This window comes from Melopsittacus undulatus, chromosome 10 (genome assembly GCF_012275295.1).
Source record: "Melopsittacus undulatus isolate bMelUnd1 chromosome 10, bMelUnd1.mat.Z, whole genome shotgun sequence".
Taxonomy (NCBI): Eukaryota; Metazoa; Chordata; class Aves; order Psittaciformes; family Psittaculidae; genus Melopsittacus; species Melopsittacus undulatus.
This window is the reverse complement of record NC_047536.1, coordinates 35,030,843-35,043,085: the sequence shown is the minus strand read 5'-3', so window position 1 is coordinate 35,043,085 and position 12,243 is coordinate 35,030,843. Positions and strand designations below refer to the sequence as shown.

The window sequence follows — 12,243 nt, the reverse complement described above, 5'->3', positions numbered from 1 at the left end:
AGCGCAGACCTGTGTGTGGGAGGAGAGGCTGAACAGAAGCAGCAGGGCAGTGCCTGCTGGAGCCTGCCCAGGGCTCCCTGGGTGGTAGCAGAGGGAGCCCTGCAATAGGTGAAGCTCTCTGTGGGGTTATAGAGAGGAGTGCTGACAGTTGTCACTGATAGCATCTGTGAGGGGAGAAATGTGCCCACCCAATTCCTATTCTGACCAACAGCACTTTGACTACCTCTGGTTTTGGTGGCAAAAAAGCAGTCAAGCAAATACTTGATGCAGGCATGGAAGAATGATTGTTCACCAAGGCCACTGCTTTCAGCTCGGATCCCCTGGGGAAATAATAGCAGGGTGATTAATGACCAAAACCCCCTGGCAGCACATACTGTGCTGTCTTCCCAGTGAATCCTGGCTGCCCGCAGCCTGGACACTGTGCTGGGGGGAGCAGGCTGGAGGCTTCCTCCTGCCCCCTCGGTGTGGGCACAGCAGGAGCTTGGGCTGGGGGAGTGGGTGGCTTTGATGGTGTCTCTGGTGGTGGAAGGGAATCCCCACAGCCTGGGTTTGGCTAACCCCCTCCTATTGTCCCAGCCTCTTGACTACGAGTCGAAAAAGGTGCACACCGTTGTGCTGGAGGCCCTCAACAAGTTCGTGGACCCACGCTTCTTGGACCTGGGCACCTTTCGGGACCAGACCATCGTGCGGGTCTCAGTGCTGGACGTTGACGAGCCCCCTGAGTTCCGACCCCTCTCTGACCTGATGGAGGTCCAGGAGGATGCACACATTGGCTCTGTCGTGGGGGTGGTCACTGCCCTAGACCCAGACACCGCAAATCGTCCTGTCCGGTAAAGCAGCCGCCTAAAGCCCGGTGGGCATGGAGTGGCCTGCCAGGGATACACATAGCCTGGGGGCCGAGGGAGGTGATGTTGGGAGGGGGCAGTGTGGGTGACAAGTGACAAGGGCTGCACACGTGGCCGAGCTTGCGAGTGTCCTGTGGGACAGGCATTGGCAGGTGAGTGGCAGACTGTGCGTGGCGAGAGCATCCTTCTCGCAGGTGACGGGTACACCACTGCCAGTGACGGGTGTGTGAGTGGCAAGGGAGTGTTGGTGAGGGTGGCAGGGGGGAGACAGCACGCTCTTACTGCTGACAGTGAGATGTCTGCTGTGGATGCCTGACACAGCCAGGGGAGGAACCAGCAGTGGCAGGAGGCAGTGATGGAGGGTGACAAATGAGGTGAGGCTTGGGAGATGAAGAGCCACAGCTCTGCTGTGTGTGCTTGTGTGTGCATGTGTGTGCAGGGATCAAAGATCAGAGGAGTTTATATTTAGGCAGGGGATATACTCCAGGTAGCAGCTTATCAGCAAAGGACATTTCCCATTTCCATTTAATTTGTGACTAAAGAGATTGTTACCTTGTTAAACTGCTATTACCTGAGGCACAAAGCAGCTTCTGGCTCTGCCAACTGGCCTGAGTCACGAGCAGTTGGGCTGGAAAACTGGTGCCCTCAATGTGTGGAAAGCATCACCAGAGCGTGTGGTCTCGTGCCAGCAGCACAGCTGTGGGCTCGCTTCAAAGGGCAGCAGTGTCTTCGCCTCTGAGAGCTCTGCAGGGAGCACATCCCAGGCAGTGGCAGACTGGGATAGAGGAGGACATGGCCAAGCAGGGCACAGTTACAGTACTGATCCCCTTCAGTGGTGTCCTCACATAGCTGCTTGGGGTGCTGAGGCTCCAGTGCTGTGTAGCCATGTATAACGCTCTTGTTCAAGGTAGGGTATGGGGTATCTCTTGATCTTCATGTAAATTAAGATTGAAATGCTTTATAAGGCTCAAAAAAGAATTTAGACATGGCAAACTGCCATCTACAGATGCTTGGCAGCTTGCAGAGAGTATTGTGTGTCAAAGCTGGGTGCTGCAAGTTGTCTTCAGGTTGAAAGTGAATGAAATTAGCCTTGGCATGCCAGGAACTGCGTGCGCGTGTTGCAGCACTTGCAGTGGTCAGTGCTGTCTGTTGGATGCGTTCTCAAAGTACTTCTGCTCACCTTCTCATGCGGCTGCCCTCTTCATTCAGGCTACATGTCTCCTTTCTTTGTTGCCCTCCCAGAGCACATGGCTGTTGGCTTGTGCTCTTCAGATGCGTGCAGTCTTTCTGCACATTGTGTGTATATGTGTGCATGTGCTTTTTCACTTGACTATTTCTAGCAGTGCTACAGAACATAGATTTTATTTTCTGATCTGTAATTGTAGGAAAGGGGCCTTGGGGACAGAAGTATTCGTATTCTCGTTTTCTCTTGTTCTTTGTGCTGCTTCCCTGTGGAGCTTGTTGCATTGTTTGCAGACAGAACAAAAGAAAGCGGTGGAGGGAGACTTTCTACTGCTGTGCAGAAGGTGGTGGGGACTCGGAGCAGAGAGAAGCAGACTTAAGTGCTCCTTAGGAACAAGAGGGGTAGAGCCCAAGCTTTGCTATGTGATTGTGTCTCTTATAGTGTGCTTAGTGACAGACAAGGCAATGCCTCATGTTCAGGCATAAGGGCCCAGCCAGCAGGACCCCCAGGCATCTGCTGCAGCGTGGGAATTGCAATGTGTTTTCCCATGTCAGGCCTGATACATTTAAACATGTGTCCTCCCTCCAGCTGTCCCCAGGCAGGTAGCTCATCCTGCATCCCACATGCTCCCCTGTGGCACTTGGTCTCTATCCGTCCACCTCTTCACTCCACTCTGTTCTTGCCGTGCATCTCCTCTCTCCCCGCCTGCTGTCATGAGCAGCGGCAGCTCTGTGCCTTGTGGTGCTCCCCTGTGCTTGCTGGGTGCAGGTGGGTGACCCTTCTCTGCCATTTCAACATGGACTAAGTGGAGATGCAGGTTTATATCGGTCACACTGACATGGCACCAGTGCAGAAGGAAGATGCTGTTGGATCTCTCCTGCGTTCCTGCCCTCTGGCTAGCCTGGCAATTTAATAACATATTTTGCCATGTAGGCAGCTGTTCACAGCTTCAGAATGATGCAGGAACATTGATGCAGGCATCCTGCAGCACCCTGCCAGGATGTGACACTAACCCGTCAGCAGGAGACTGCAGTTAAGTCACCTCACATTTCAAGTGATCTACTCCAAAGTACAGTCATAAGAAGTCAGCACTTGTACTTCACCCCTGATACATTAGAGCAACCGGTCCTGACAGCATGACCAGTATTTGATCCTTGGCTTCTTGAAGTTAGAATGAACCCTTTCAAGTTGCTGCAGTTCAGTGGATCCGTTTAACATCCTGATCCTCATCTGCCACAGGTGGGAGCAAAGACGTGGCTGTGTTCCCACAGTGGCTGCTCTCCCTTGGACTCTGATGCATGTGTTGGCTCTGCCCTGTAAACAGGGGAGAGCCACAACCTTCTGTCATTGCAAGACACAATCTCCCCTTGAGTCAGGAAAGAACGAGGATTGCCAAAGACAACAGAGCAGAAATCAGCTCTGTCAGTGTTCCCAGGTCCTGCTGACACCAGGCTGCCAATAATGAGGTTTGGGAAGTATTTTTAGCCAAATGGGAAAAGAGATGCCCTTGGCTCTTTGTTTCCATCCCTAGGCCACCACAGCAGGGCTACTGCTGTACCACCTGGCCTGAAGGAGCTGCTGGATGCACATTTCAGCCTGGGGCTCCCTTCCTGGTGATCTGCTTGTCCCACAAGGATGAGGATGCTTTGTGTGAGAGCAAACCCCTTCCAGACAAGCCAGGCTTGTCCCTGAGAAGCTGCTCGGCAGCTGCTTGCCCAGGTGGGAGGAAAGCTGAGGCTCAGGGTGTCCAGGGAGCACCCTATTGCTCTGGGCATGTTCGTCCCCAGCTTGTGGCTGCTCAGAGGGGGACTCGCTCCCTGCAGCGCCAGGGCTGTGAAGTAGGGAGTGATGCACAGGCGCTGCATCTTGTGAGAACACAGAAACCCTCCATGGTACAGGCAGGAAATGCCTTTCTAAAGGGCTAGTGCTTTTTATTTTATTCCATCCTTGTTTGTTGCCTAACAAAAGCTGGAACCAGTCTCTTTCAGAAGGAATTTAGCTTCCAGTTGGCTTTTTGTCTTTAGCTGTACATTTCCTGGGTGCACTGCATTTTTTCTCAGCTAAGCCATTGCATGAGGTAATACAATGATAGACTGTGTATGTGAGGCTGTTTGTATGGGAGCCTTTTGTTTTTCTCTCTGCAGTGGGAGCCTGTGCTTTTATTGTGTGCAGTCCAGGCTTTATCAGCGCTGGAAGATGATGCTTAGGATTTAAGGCTCTTGGAGATATTCTTGTTTGGCATTCACCAAATCCGGACACATGTGTTGGACATGGGCATTTTGTAGACTCCAACAGCAGAGCAAGAACTACAACCTGCTTCAACACAAAAGAGAGAGGAGGAAGAAACCAAACACAACAAAAAGCTTTTCACACTGTGTTTGAAAAGCTCCCTGTTAACAAAACACATGGCATAAAATGTGCTTCTTGTTGTATTCAGGGGGGAGAAGTGAAACAAACTGCTTGAGAAATGCATTCACAGGAAAGATGAGCACCGAGAAAGCTGTCTAAATTAAATAGTCACTTGTAACATCCAAACCAACAGGCAGTGCCAGCAGGAAGAGAGGAAAATGGATTACAAGGTCTGCATCCCAATCAGAACTGGGCAATGCAGCTCCAGATACGAAGCACCAGCCAGCTTTAGGAGGAACAAGTGTATGTCCTATTTCTGAGTACCTGGAGGACCCGGGGGTTAATCATTACCTCTTCCTAGGTGAGAAGCACTGTTTGAGTTCAGTGGGATCGGTGAATATGAAGCTGGACTACCAGAGGTGGAGAGGCTTGTGATGGTCAGCACAGACTTGAGTTGGTAAAGATCATACTGCACAGTGATGTAAACGAGCGCAGCATCAGCTTCTCACTCTGTCTTCTCTAGCACCCAAGCTCCCTGGAGTCTGTCCTGTGTAGAGCAGTGTGGATTAGTTGTTCTGCAGGTCTGAGCCTATGGCTGTGGCTTTGGGGGGAGGGTGGACATCCCTGCGCACCTCAGTCCCCAGCTCCTCGAGCTCCAGAGCCTCCACAGCACTTTGTGCAAATGGGGAGCTCCTGGACTAACCACCTCCAGAATCACAGCATGTAGAAGCAGGCTCAGCCCTGCTCTCATGGCAGATGCAGACAATGCTGGCGCAGGGTTGCGAAGGTGACAGCTCTCTGTATTGGTGGTGACAAAGGGACCAGATCTGCGGTTTGGTTTGTGCCCTGCCAGGACCATGGGCAGTCAGTCCTCAGCAGGCAATTAGGAAGTGACAGAAGACAATCTCAGCAGCAAAACAATTAGAAGCATAAGAAAAGGTTACCTGTGACATGACACAAGAGTGCTCCCCTACCAGCCTCCTGCCCCCGGCCATGCAGGCAGCCACTCTCAGATGTTTCCAGGCTCAGTGATGTCTCCCATCACTGGGTTTTTGTGTGTAGCTATTTTTTCCAGACATTTCTGTTTATGCAGCAATGACATGAGTGTGAGCAAAACAGACATGTGCTTACCCGAGAAGCAAGGAAGGCATACGGAGAGTGAAGTGCTATCCTGAACTCTAACAGTATTAAAAAGTGGAATGAAAGACAGTGCGGAATGGATCAGGTGATATGGGAGAACAATGGAAGCAGTTATGCAAATGCATCAGTTATGCTATTGGAAAGATATTAGGTATTGTCATCCCCATTTCTGTTCCTCCTTCCAGCAGCACGTTGGACTGACATGTACAAGTCAGAGTGGCTAGACCTCTCCTTTCCCTCTGTAGTGAGTGAGAAAAGTGGATGAGAGGCTGCAGTACCTGCCGAGACAGGTACTGTCCCTTCTGGAGCTGCCTGCCTGCCTGCAGAGGCAGTTTCCAGCTGGGAGTTGGAGCAGAAAATGCACCATGACTAGGAAGTCCCTGGCATTTGGTTCAGAGATGCTTAGGCTTGTACCCGGCTTTTGGGTGGCAGATCCCTATTGCCTCGAGATGCAAGAAGGGGGGAAGAAGCCAGACACATAGGTGTAGAACACATGAAATTGTGCATGTGCCCAGATGCAATTTCCGTAGTGATTTTTGAACATTATTCCTTAACTACAAGCAAGTGCTGTGTTGTATTTTCTCCTCCCTGTCTGAAAGGGAGAGTGCTGTAATCTGTGTCTGTATAACACTTTAAATAGTGTAGAAATGCCTTTGCATGTGCCTCCAGCAGAGATGGAGCTGGCTGGCTGTGGGGATAGGTGCCCTCTGGGAGGCAGTCTCATCTGCAGCTAGTTTCCCCCCAGAGCACAGAAAGGCACTGAGGTCATCAGTGCCTCTGTAGAGCAGTGGTACTTGCATGCAGGTGAGCTGGTTGGTGTTCCTCAGCTGCAAGCCATATGGATGATGGAAACACAGGCCACAGCTGGACTGTGCCAGGTGAGGTGCAAGCATTAGGAAGCTGCCTGCAGCATGCCTCCACCGTCCTGGATGTGCTTTGAGCCTAGAACTGGCCTGCTCTGCTCCCCTTGTCTGATGTGGCCTCTCAGTACTGTCCTGTCTCATTGGCGTTCAGCTTGCTTTGTCTTCCCTCTATTGTTAGACAAGTGACTGAAGGCTTTAATTTATTCACAGTCCTCCTTTTGATAATTTATCCTTTGTACTCTTTGCTGTCTTGTATTATCTAATTCTGTAAAGCACTCCGGGATGCAATGTGTGTGAAAGATGCTATACACAATAACATTATGCTGTATCGTTTGCAGTTTGTGGACCTTCTGGGTTTCCAATTCTGATTGCAGTGGTGGTGGTGGTTTTTTGTGCACAGTCAGGTGTGTGCTCATAGGGGAGGGGATGGGAAGAGAAGTCCGATCCAGCTGAGGCCCTCAAGGACAACCTCAGGCTACCTGTGTGCTGCTGTGCTGTCCTCCAGGTCTCTCACTTGGGTGGGTGCTGTGGCAGGATCAGGAGAGAGGGTGGGAGGTGTGGTGGGCTCCTCAAGCCAGGGTGGCCTCCTCTGTTTTGGGTTGATGTTTTTCCTCAACCTGTAGCTCAGAAGCTTTGCTGAGTAATGAGTGGAGTTACAGCCCATGATTTTTATATCGCTCTGTCTATCCTGAGGAAAATGTTCCCATCAGAGCAGGTTTTTCCACTTGTCCACAGTCTGTGCTTAGTTCCAGTTCATGCACCGAAAGCCACACTTTAATTTTGCTTGAGGGCTCTGGGCTTGCAGCCTGGTAAAACCATGGGTCTTGTGCACCATGCTGCAGCAGAGGAAAAGTGACAGTGGTGATAGAGCTGCTTGGGTTAGATCCCTGTTCTCCTGGGGCTGATGGCAAGGTTGGGCTTGGCACTTCCAACTGTTCACAGTTTCCCCTTTTGCCTGGTCTCAGGTATGCCATCGACCGCAGCACAGATGCAGAGAGGATCTTCGACATCGATGCCAACACAGGTGCCATTGTGACAGGAAAGGTCCTGGACCGGGAGACAGCAGGGTGGCACAACATCACTGTCCTGGCAATGGAAGCAGGTGAGATGGGAGTGCTGTGTGAAGTGGACAGTCTGTGCTGGGCCAGAGTGGGGCAGAGGGGAATATGCAGGTGTGTGCACTGTGTAGGTGACCAAGATGCAAGTGTTAGTTAATGCTGAGGTAATAAATAAATGCAGCAGCACCGAGCCTGACATCTCCCTAGACAACCTAAAAATACTCTTCCTGACTCGAGCGCTAATAAGGGAGCGTGGTCGAATAGTATATTTGATGAACTCTAATCAAATCTGTGTTATGTGTGCGCCAGCTCTGCCAGTCATCCCGTGCAGCTTGCTCCCTGCCTTCACCTCCAAGTAGCTCCCAGGGGGCTGTGTTCAAGTCACCTGCGTCCGCCACGTGCTGGGGTGGTGCCCGTCAACTGGAGCCCTGTGGCACAGATGGCTTCTGCTGGGGGCTCACAGCACATGGGATTTGCAGCCTCTATCTGCACATCATGCTTGTGGCCCTGGGTGCCTCCCTGCCTGCTGTGTGGCTGCATGCTTGGGAAGGCACAGTGAGGAGTGGATGGGAGGTCCCGGCACTGAAGCAGTGGGAAGGGGCTGCAGGAGCAATGTCCTGACACCCTGTGCTGGGGATGGGGGCAGTGATGCTGCCAGAGTTGGTACTGCCAGGCTGCTGTGGCTCTGGCTGCAGTGCTTGGCCTCACCCTGCAGCCCACCAGGAAGAGCTTCAGGCAGAGGATGAGGTGAAGCTTTCTGTCCTTTCTGCAATTAGCTTCTCTCTGACCCTCCCATGAGAGCCCTGGTGATGGGCTCTTCCTTCCCTGTGGCTGTGCAATCCTTTAGCCTGTGTTTACAGTAACTGCCAAACCTACTCCCACCCAGCTGGGAAAGCCGGGAGGGAGCAGCTTAGTGGCTCTGCAGGTTTTGTCAGTTTATCTTCCCTCTGTGATGGGGTGGTGGAGCCCAGCATGGATGCTTCCAGCAGAAGTTGTTTGTCTTCTCTTCTCCAGTTCAGAAAGAAAAGAACAAACCCGGGTCCTGCTGCTCAAAGGAGCTCTGAATAGACTCCTTTTGAGGAATGAAAATAAAATAATAGCAGCAAAGAGCAGGCTTTGCTTCCCCCCAGGGGTCTTGCTGGAGGTAGGAAGCTGCTCTGAGCATCCTGCTGCCCTCCACTGTGTTTGCACAGTGCCTTGGCTCATGGATTCTTTAGGTCCCATGTGTGATGGTGCATCTGGCCCTTTGCACCCCACAGAGGTGCTCCATCTTACTCCTTAAGACTGCAGATGGAGAAAGAGCTTCATTCGAGGCACTGTGCTGGGAAGCAGAAAGGCATTGCTGTATTCTTTTAAGTTCTCCCCATTTTGGACACAGTAGTGGCCAGGGCACTGGCACCTGCAGTGCTTTGCCACCCCACAGCTGCAAAGCAATTTCTGACATCTGCAAAAGTGTGCCAAGACCTGTCTGTCTGCAGGCAGGAGCCTTCCCCAGGCTTTGCTCCAAGAGACCCCTTAGGGGTTCTGGTGGTTCTTTCTGTGCTTGTTCTTGAGCCGGTAAATGCTGTTCACATCCAAGGAGCTGAGTCAGGGCTTGGCTCGGAGCACAGATTGGTTCCTGCTGCCCTGCCATGGTAATCATCTGCCCTGGCTGGGCAAGGGCCCAGACCTCGCTGCCCTAGGAGAGGAAGGGGACTGCATGTCCCAAGCCGCTCTCTGTGCTGATGCTTTGTGCCTCTGGCCATGGTGACCCCTGCGCTGTTGGGCTCTAGTGCTGTCATGAGCCCTGCCTGGCATTAGGCAGCAATGGGCAGGCAAGGAGGGGACCACAGCATTGCAGCACAACTCAGCATCCAGAGGAAACACGAGGTGACAAGAATCAGAAGGACAATATTTGCACACAGTGGCTGGGATTTCAGAACAAGTCAGTAAATGCTGCAGCTCCCCTCAGGCAGGGAAGGCTGTCATGCTGAATTGCTTCAAAAGCCAGTGAGACTCTTCAGTGCTCTGACTTCTGTGGTGAGCTCTGACTCATCCATTTTAACTGCCCAGACGTTCCTCCCACTGACATTATCTGTAACGTTTTGTAATCATGAATTATTAATGACTGATATTGAATTTAAAGTACAATTTATGTCTGAAACGTCTGGCGGAAAGGGCAGTTGTAAAGGTACAGCCACCCAAGTGATGGAGCGGGTTTTGGAGTGGGGCTCAGTGTGGAGTGGACACAGGGCGGGTGGAACCACTGGCATTGGCGTGTCCTTTGGTGTGTCCAGCGTGGCAGTGCCTAGGACATGGTATCTGGGGCTGGGGGCCTGGCATGGCCCTGCCCATGCTTGCTATGGGCGTGCGGGTTGCAGCTGGCTGCCACAGGCTCTGCTGCAAGACCAGGCAGGGCGTTACCAGCTCCGACAGAGGCAGGTGGTGTAATATCCTTCCTCTTTCCTCGGTGAGATGTGAGCTTTGCAGAAGGAATGAAGTGAAGCTGGGAGGTTCACTCCATTCCTGCCTGCTCAGTACCTGTGGGGCTGTGCCCGCTCACTTCCCGTGGCACACATGGCATGGAGTGTGTTGCACCAACGTTTTGGCTCCCTGCAACCTTCTCGAGCTGCTCGCCTGTCAACTGGCAGGACTGTCTAGAGAAGCGTTTAGCAAATGGCAGCTGATGGAAAGCTTGCCTGCAGGCAGCCTGTCTGTTAGGTTTGAGCAGCCTTGGAGAGCCCTGCCTGGGACCTGGTGCTGCTGCTGCAGAGGCCGTGTCCCGGGTGCATGCCCCACCAACACAAAACCAGAGAGCACATGTGCATCTAAGGAGCAGTACTAAGAAGCTACAGAAGGTGTCTGGCTGTAGCTGTGAGGTCGCTGGGCTGGGGGCTGCAGGCAGGATGAGGAACAGCTCCCCCATGGAACAGGCACTCCCCAGCGTGGGCTTCCTCAATGGCTTGTGACCAGCATCATACTTGGCCTCAAGATGTGGCAGCCAGCAGGAAGCATGGGGCTGTTCAGCCAATCTGGCTGGGACCAGGCCAAGCATTCCCAGAGATAAATCTTCATCTCCCTTGCAAGCTGTTTACCTTCCTTGGGCTAATATTAGTGATTCTCTTCCTGTTTTCGTCTTTGCTCATGTAAAATGATGAGGCTTTGACTGCTGTGTCCACTGCTGGTAATTGAGATGATAAATCTTCCTGCTGGAGTCTGGCTTTAATCAGAGCATTGTGTTTGGATGCGATTTAATGACTCTCATGCTGCTGAGTTTGGGCAGGACTCTGGAGAGGTGAGAGCCATTTATATGTCACTTGGCTTAACTGCTGCTTCCACTTTGCTTCCCCTCAGCTGGGAGTCGCGTTTTCAGCTCCAGCTCTGATGTAGCTGCCATGTCCGATGAGTGGTACTCCTAGCATGCCCCTGCTTTGTCCTTGCCATCAGAGCTGGGCTTTGCAGGCAACTGCACCGACATCTCCAAAACCACCCTGTGCTTCACAGACATGGTGTGAGTGCTGGGGAGCAGAACGGCCCATCCCAGTCTTCTGTTCCGCAGTTTGTTCTCCCAGTTTGTCAAGATAGCAAGAAATAAATTCCACCCCTGCCTCTTCTTCCCTGCTAATGTGAACATCTTCAGTTCAGTGCTGTACCAGTGTGGTCTCGACACAGAAGAGAGCAGGTCTCACGCTGCGCACAGCAGCGTCCATGAGCTGTTTCCGCAGGTGCTACAGCCCCAGACTGCAGCCCACAGTGCTCTGGGCTTTACTCAGCCTGTGCCTCAGAGCCAGGAAAGCTGCAGAGTGCCTTTCTGTGTGTGATGTCACTCATGGCCATGTGTGCAGGCAGGAGGGCACCTGCATGAGTGCCTCAGCAACGGCTGAGTCTGGGGCTTCACGGCAGAGGTCTGGGTGTAAAAATGCAGTGGTTTAGTGTGAGTTTGTGTAAGGGTCTGGTGGGGTAAGGACCAGATGCCAGTGCAGCAGTAACCACAGGCCTCCTCTTTTCCTGTCATGGCAGGGGTGGCCAAGGATCTCGGCAACCCCTTCCCATCACTGTGAGCTCTGCTGCAAAGCTTGCAGCATTTGAGGGTAGCTTCCAGGGGCGGGTCAGTGTTGGTCCTGCTGATGCTCTGCATGTGAATGTTTTAGACAACAATATTGTCCTGTTCAGGTTACTCTCAGGATCAGTTAACTTAAGAAAAACCACTTTGGGTTGTGGCTGAAGGTTCAGTTGGTCTGTTTGAGTCTGCCTGTAGCACTGAGGCAAGTGCCACTGCTGAGCATGGGAGCAGCGGGTGGCAGAGCTCCATCCCCTGCCCCGGCAGGCTCCAGTGGCTCCGAAATAACTCAGCTTGTGTTGGCAAAGGCAGCTGCCAGTCCTGAGCCTGAAGCTCCCATAGTGCACTGCTGTGCTTCCAGCATTTCCCCTTTCTTCTTCCCTTTCTGTGTATTTTCCATGTCTCTTTCAGATTAATAGCATTCCAGCTCCTGAAGGAAATGCACAAAAATGGCGTGTTTAATTTTAATTTAGGAAAGCGTTTAGGTAGCAGCCTGGTTTCCTCGCTGCTGTCAATCAGGTTTCCTCAAGGCTGACATCAATTAGTTTAAAAATATTGAATGTAATTTTGCCTGACACAACATATTGCAGCCACTGCAAAATATAATTTATTTTAGAAGAAGAAATAATTAAACTAATTTGCATGTCAGTCAGCTGAGCTGGGATACGGAGCAGTGGCGCTGCAAGGGAAGGTGACTGGTTTTCCTCTCCCGTCGCACTTGTCCCGGCCCGTGCAGCCTCCACTGCGCACTGGCCTCGTGCTGCTT

At 52.1% G+C, this 12,243-nt stretch overlaps 1 protein-coding gene across 5 annotated transcripts in view; it reads left to right on the top strand.

Moving 5' to 3' along the window:
• CDH22 (cadherin 22) overlaps nt 1–12,243 on the top strand; it is an 86,292-nt gene that overhangs the window by 58,851 nt on the left and 15,198 nt on the right. For all 5 annotated transcript variants that reach the window (XR_004550061.1, XM_034066843.1, XM_034066844.1 and 2 more), the window contains 2 exons: nt 577–830; nt 7,346–7,482. Coding sequence is in view for 4 of the 5 variants with exons in the window: in XM_034066843.1 (XP_033922734.1) it covers nt 577–830; nt 7,346–7,482 (391 nt within the window). In the remaining variant the exon portion in view is untranslated. The remainder of the gene's footprint in view (nt 1–576; nt 831–7,345; nt 7,483–12,243) is intronic.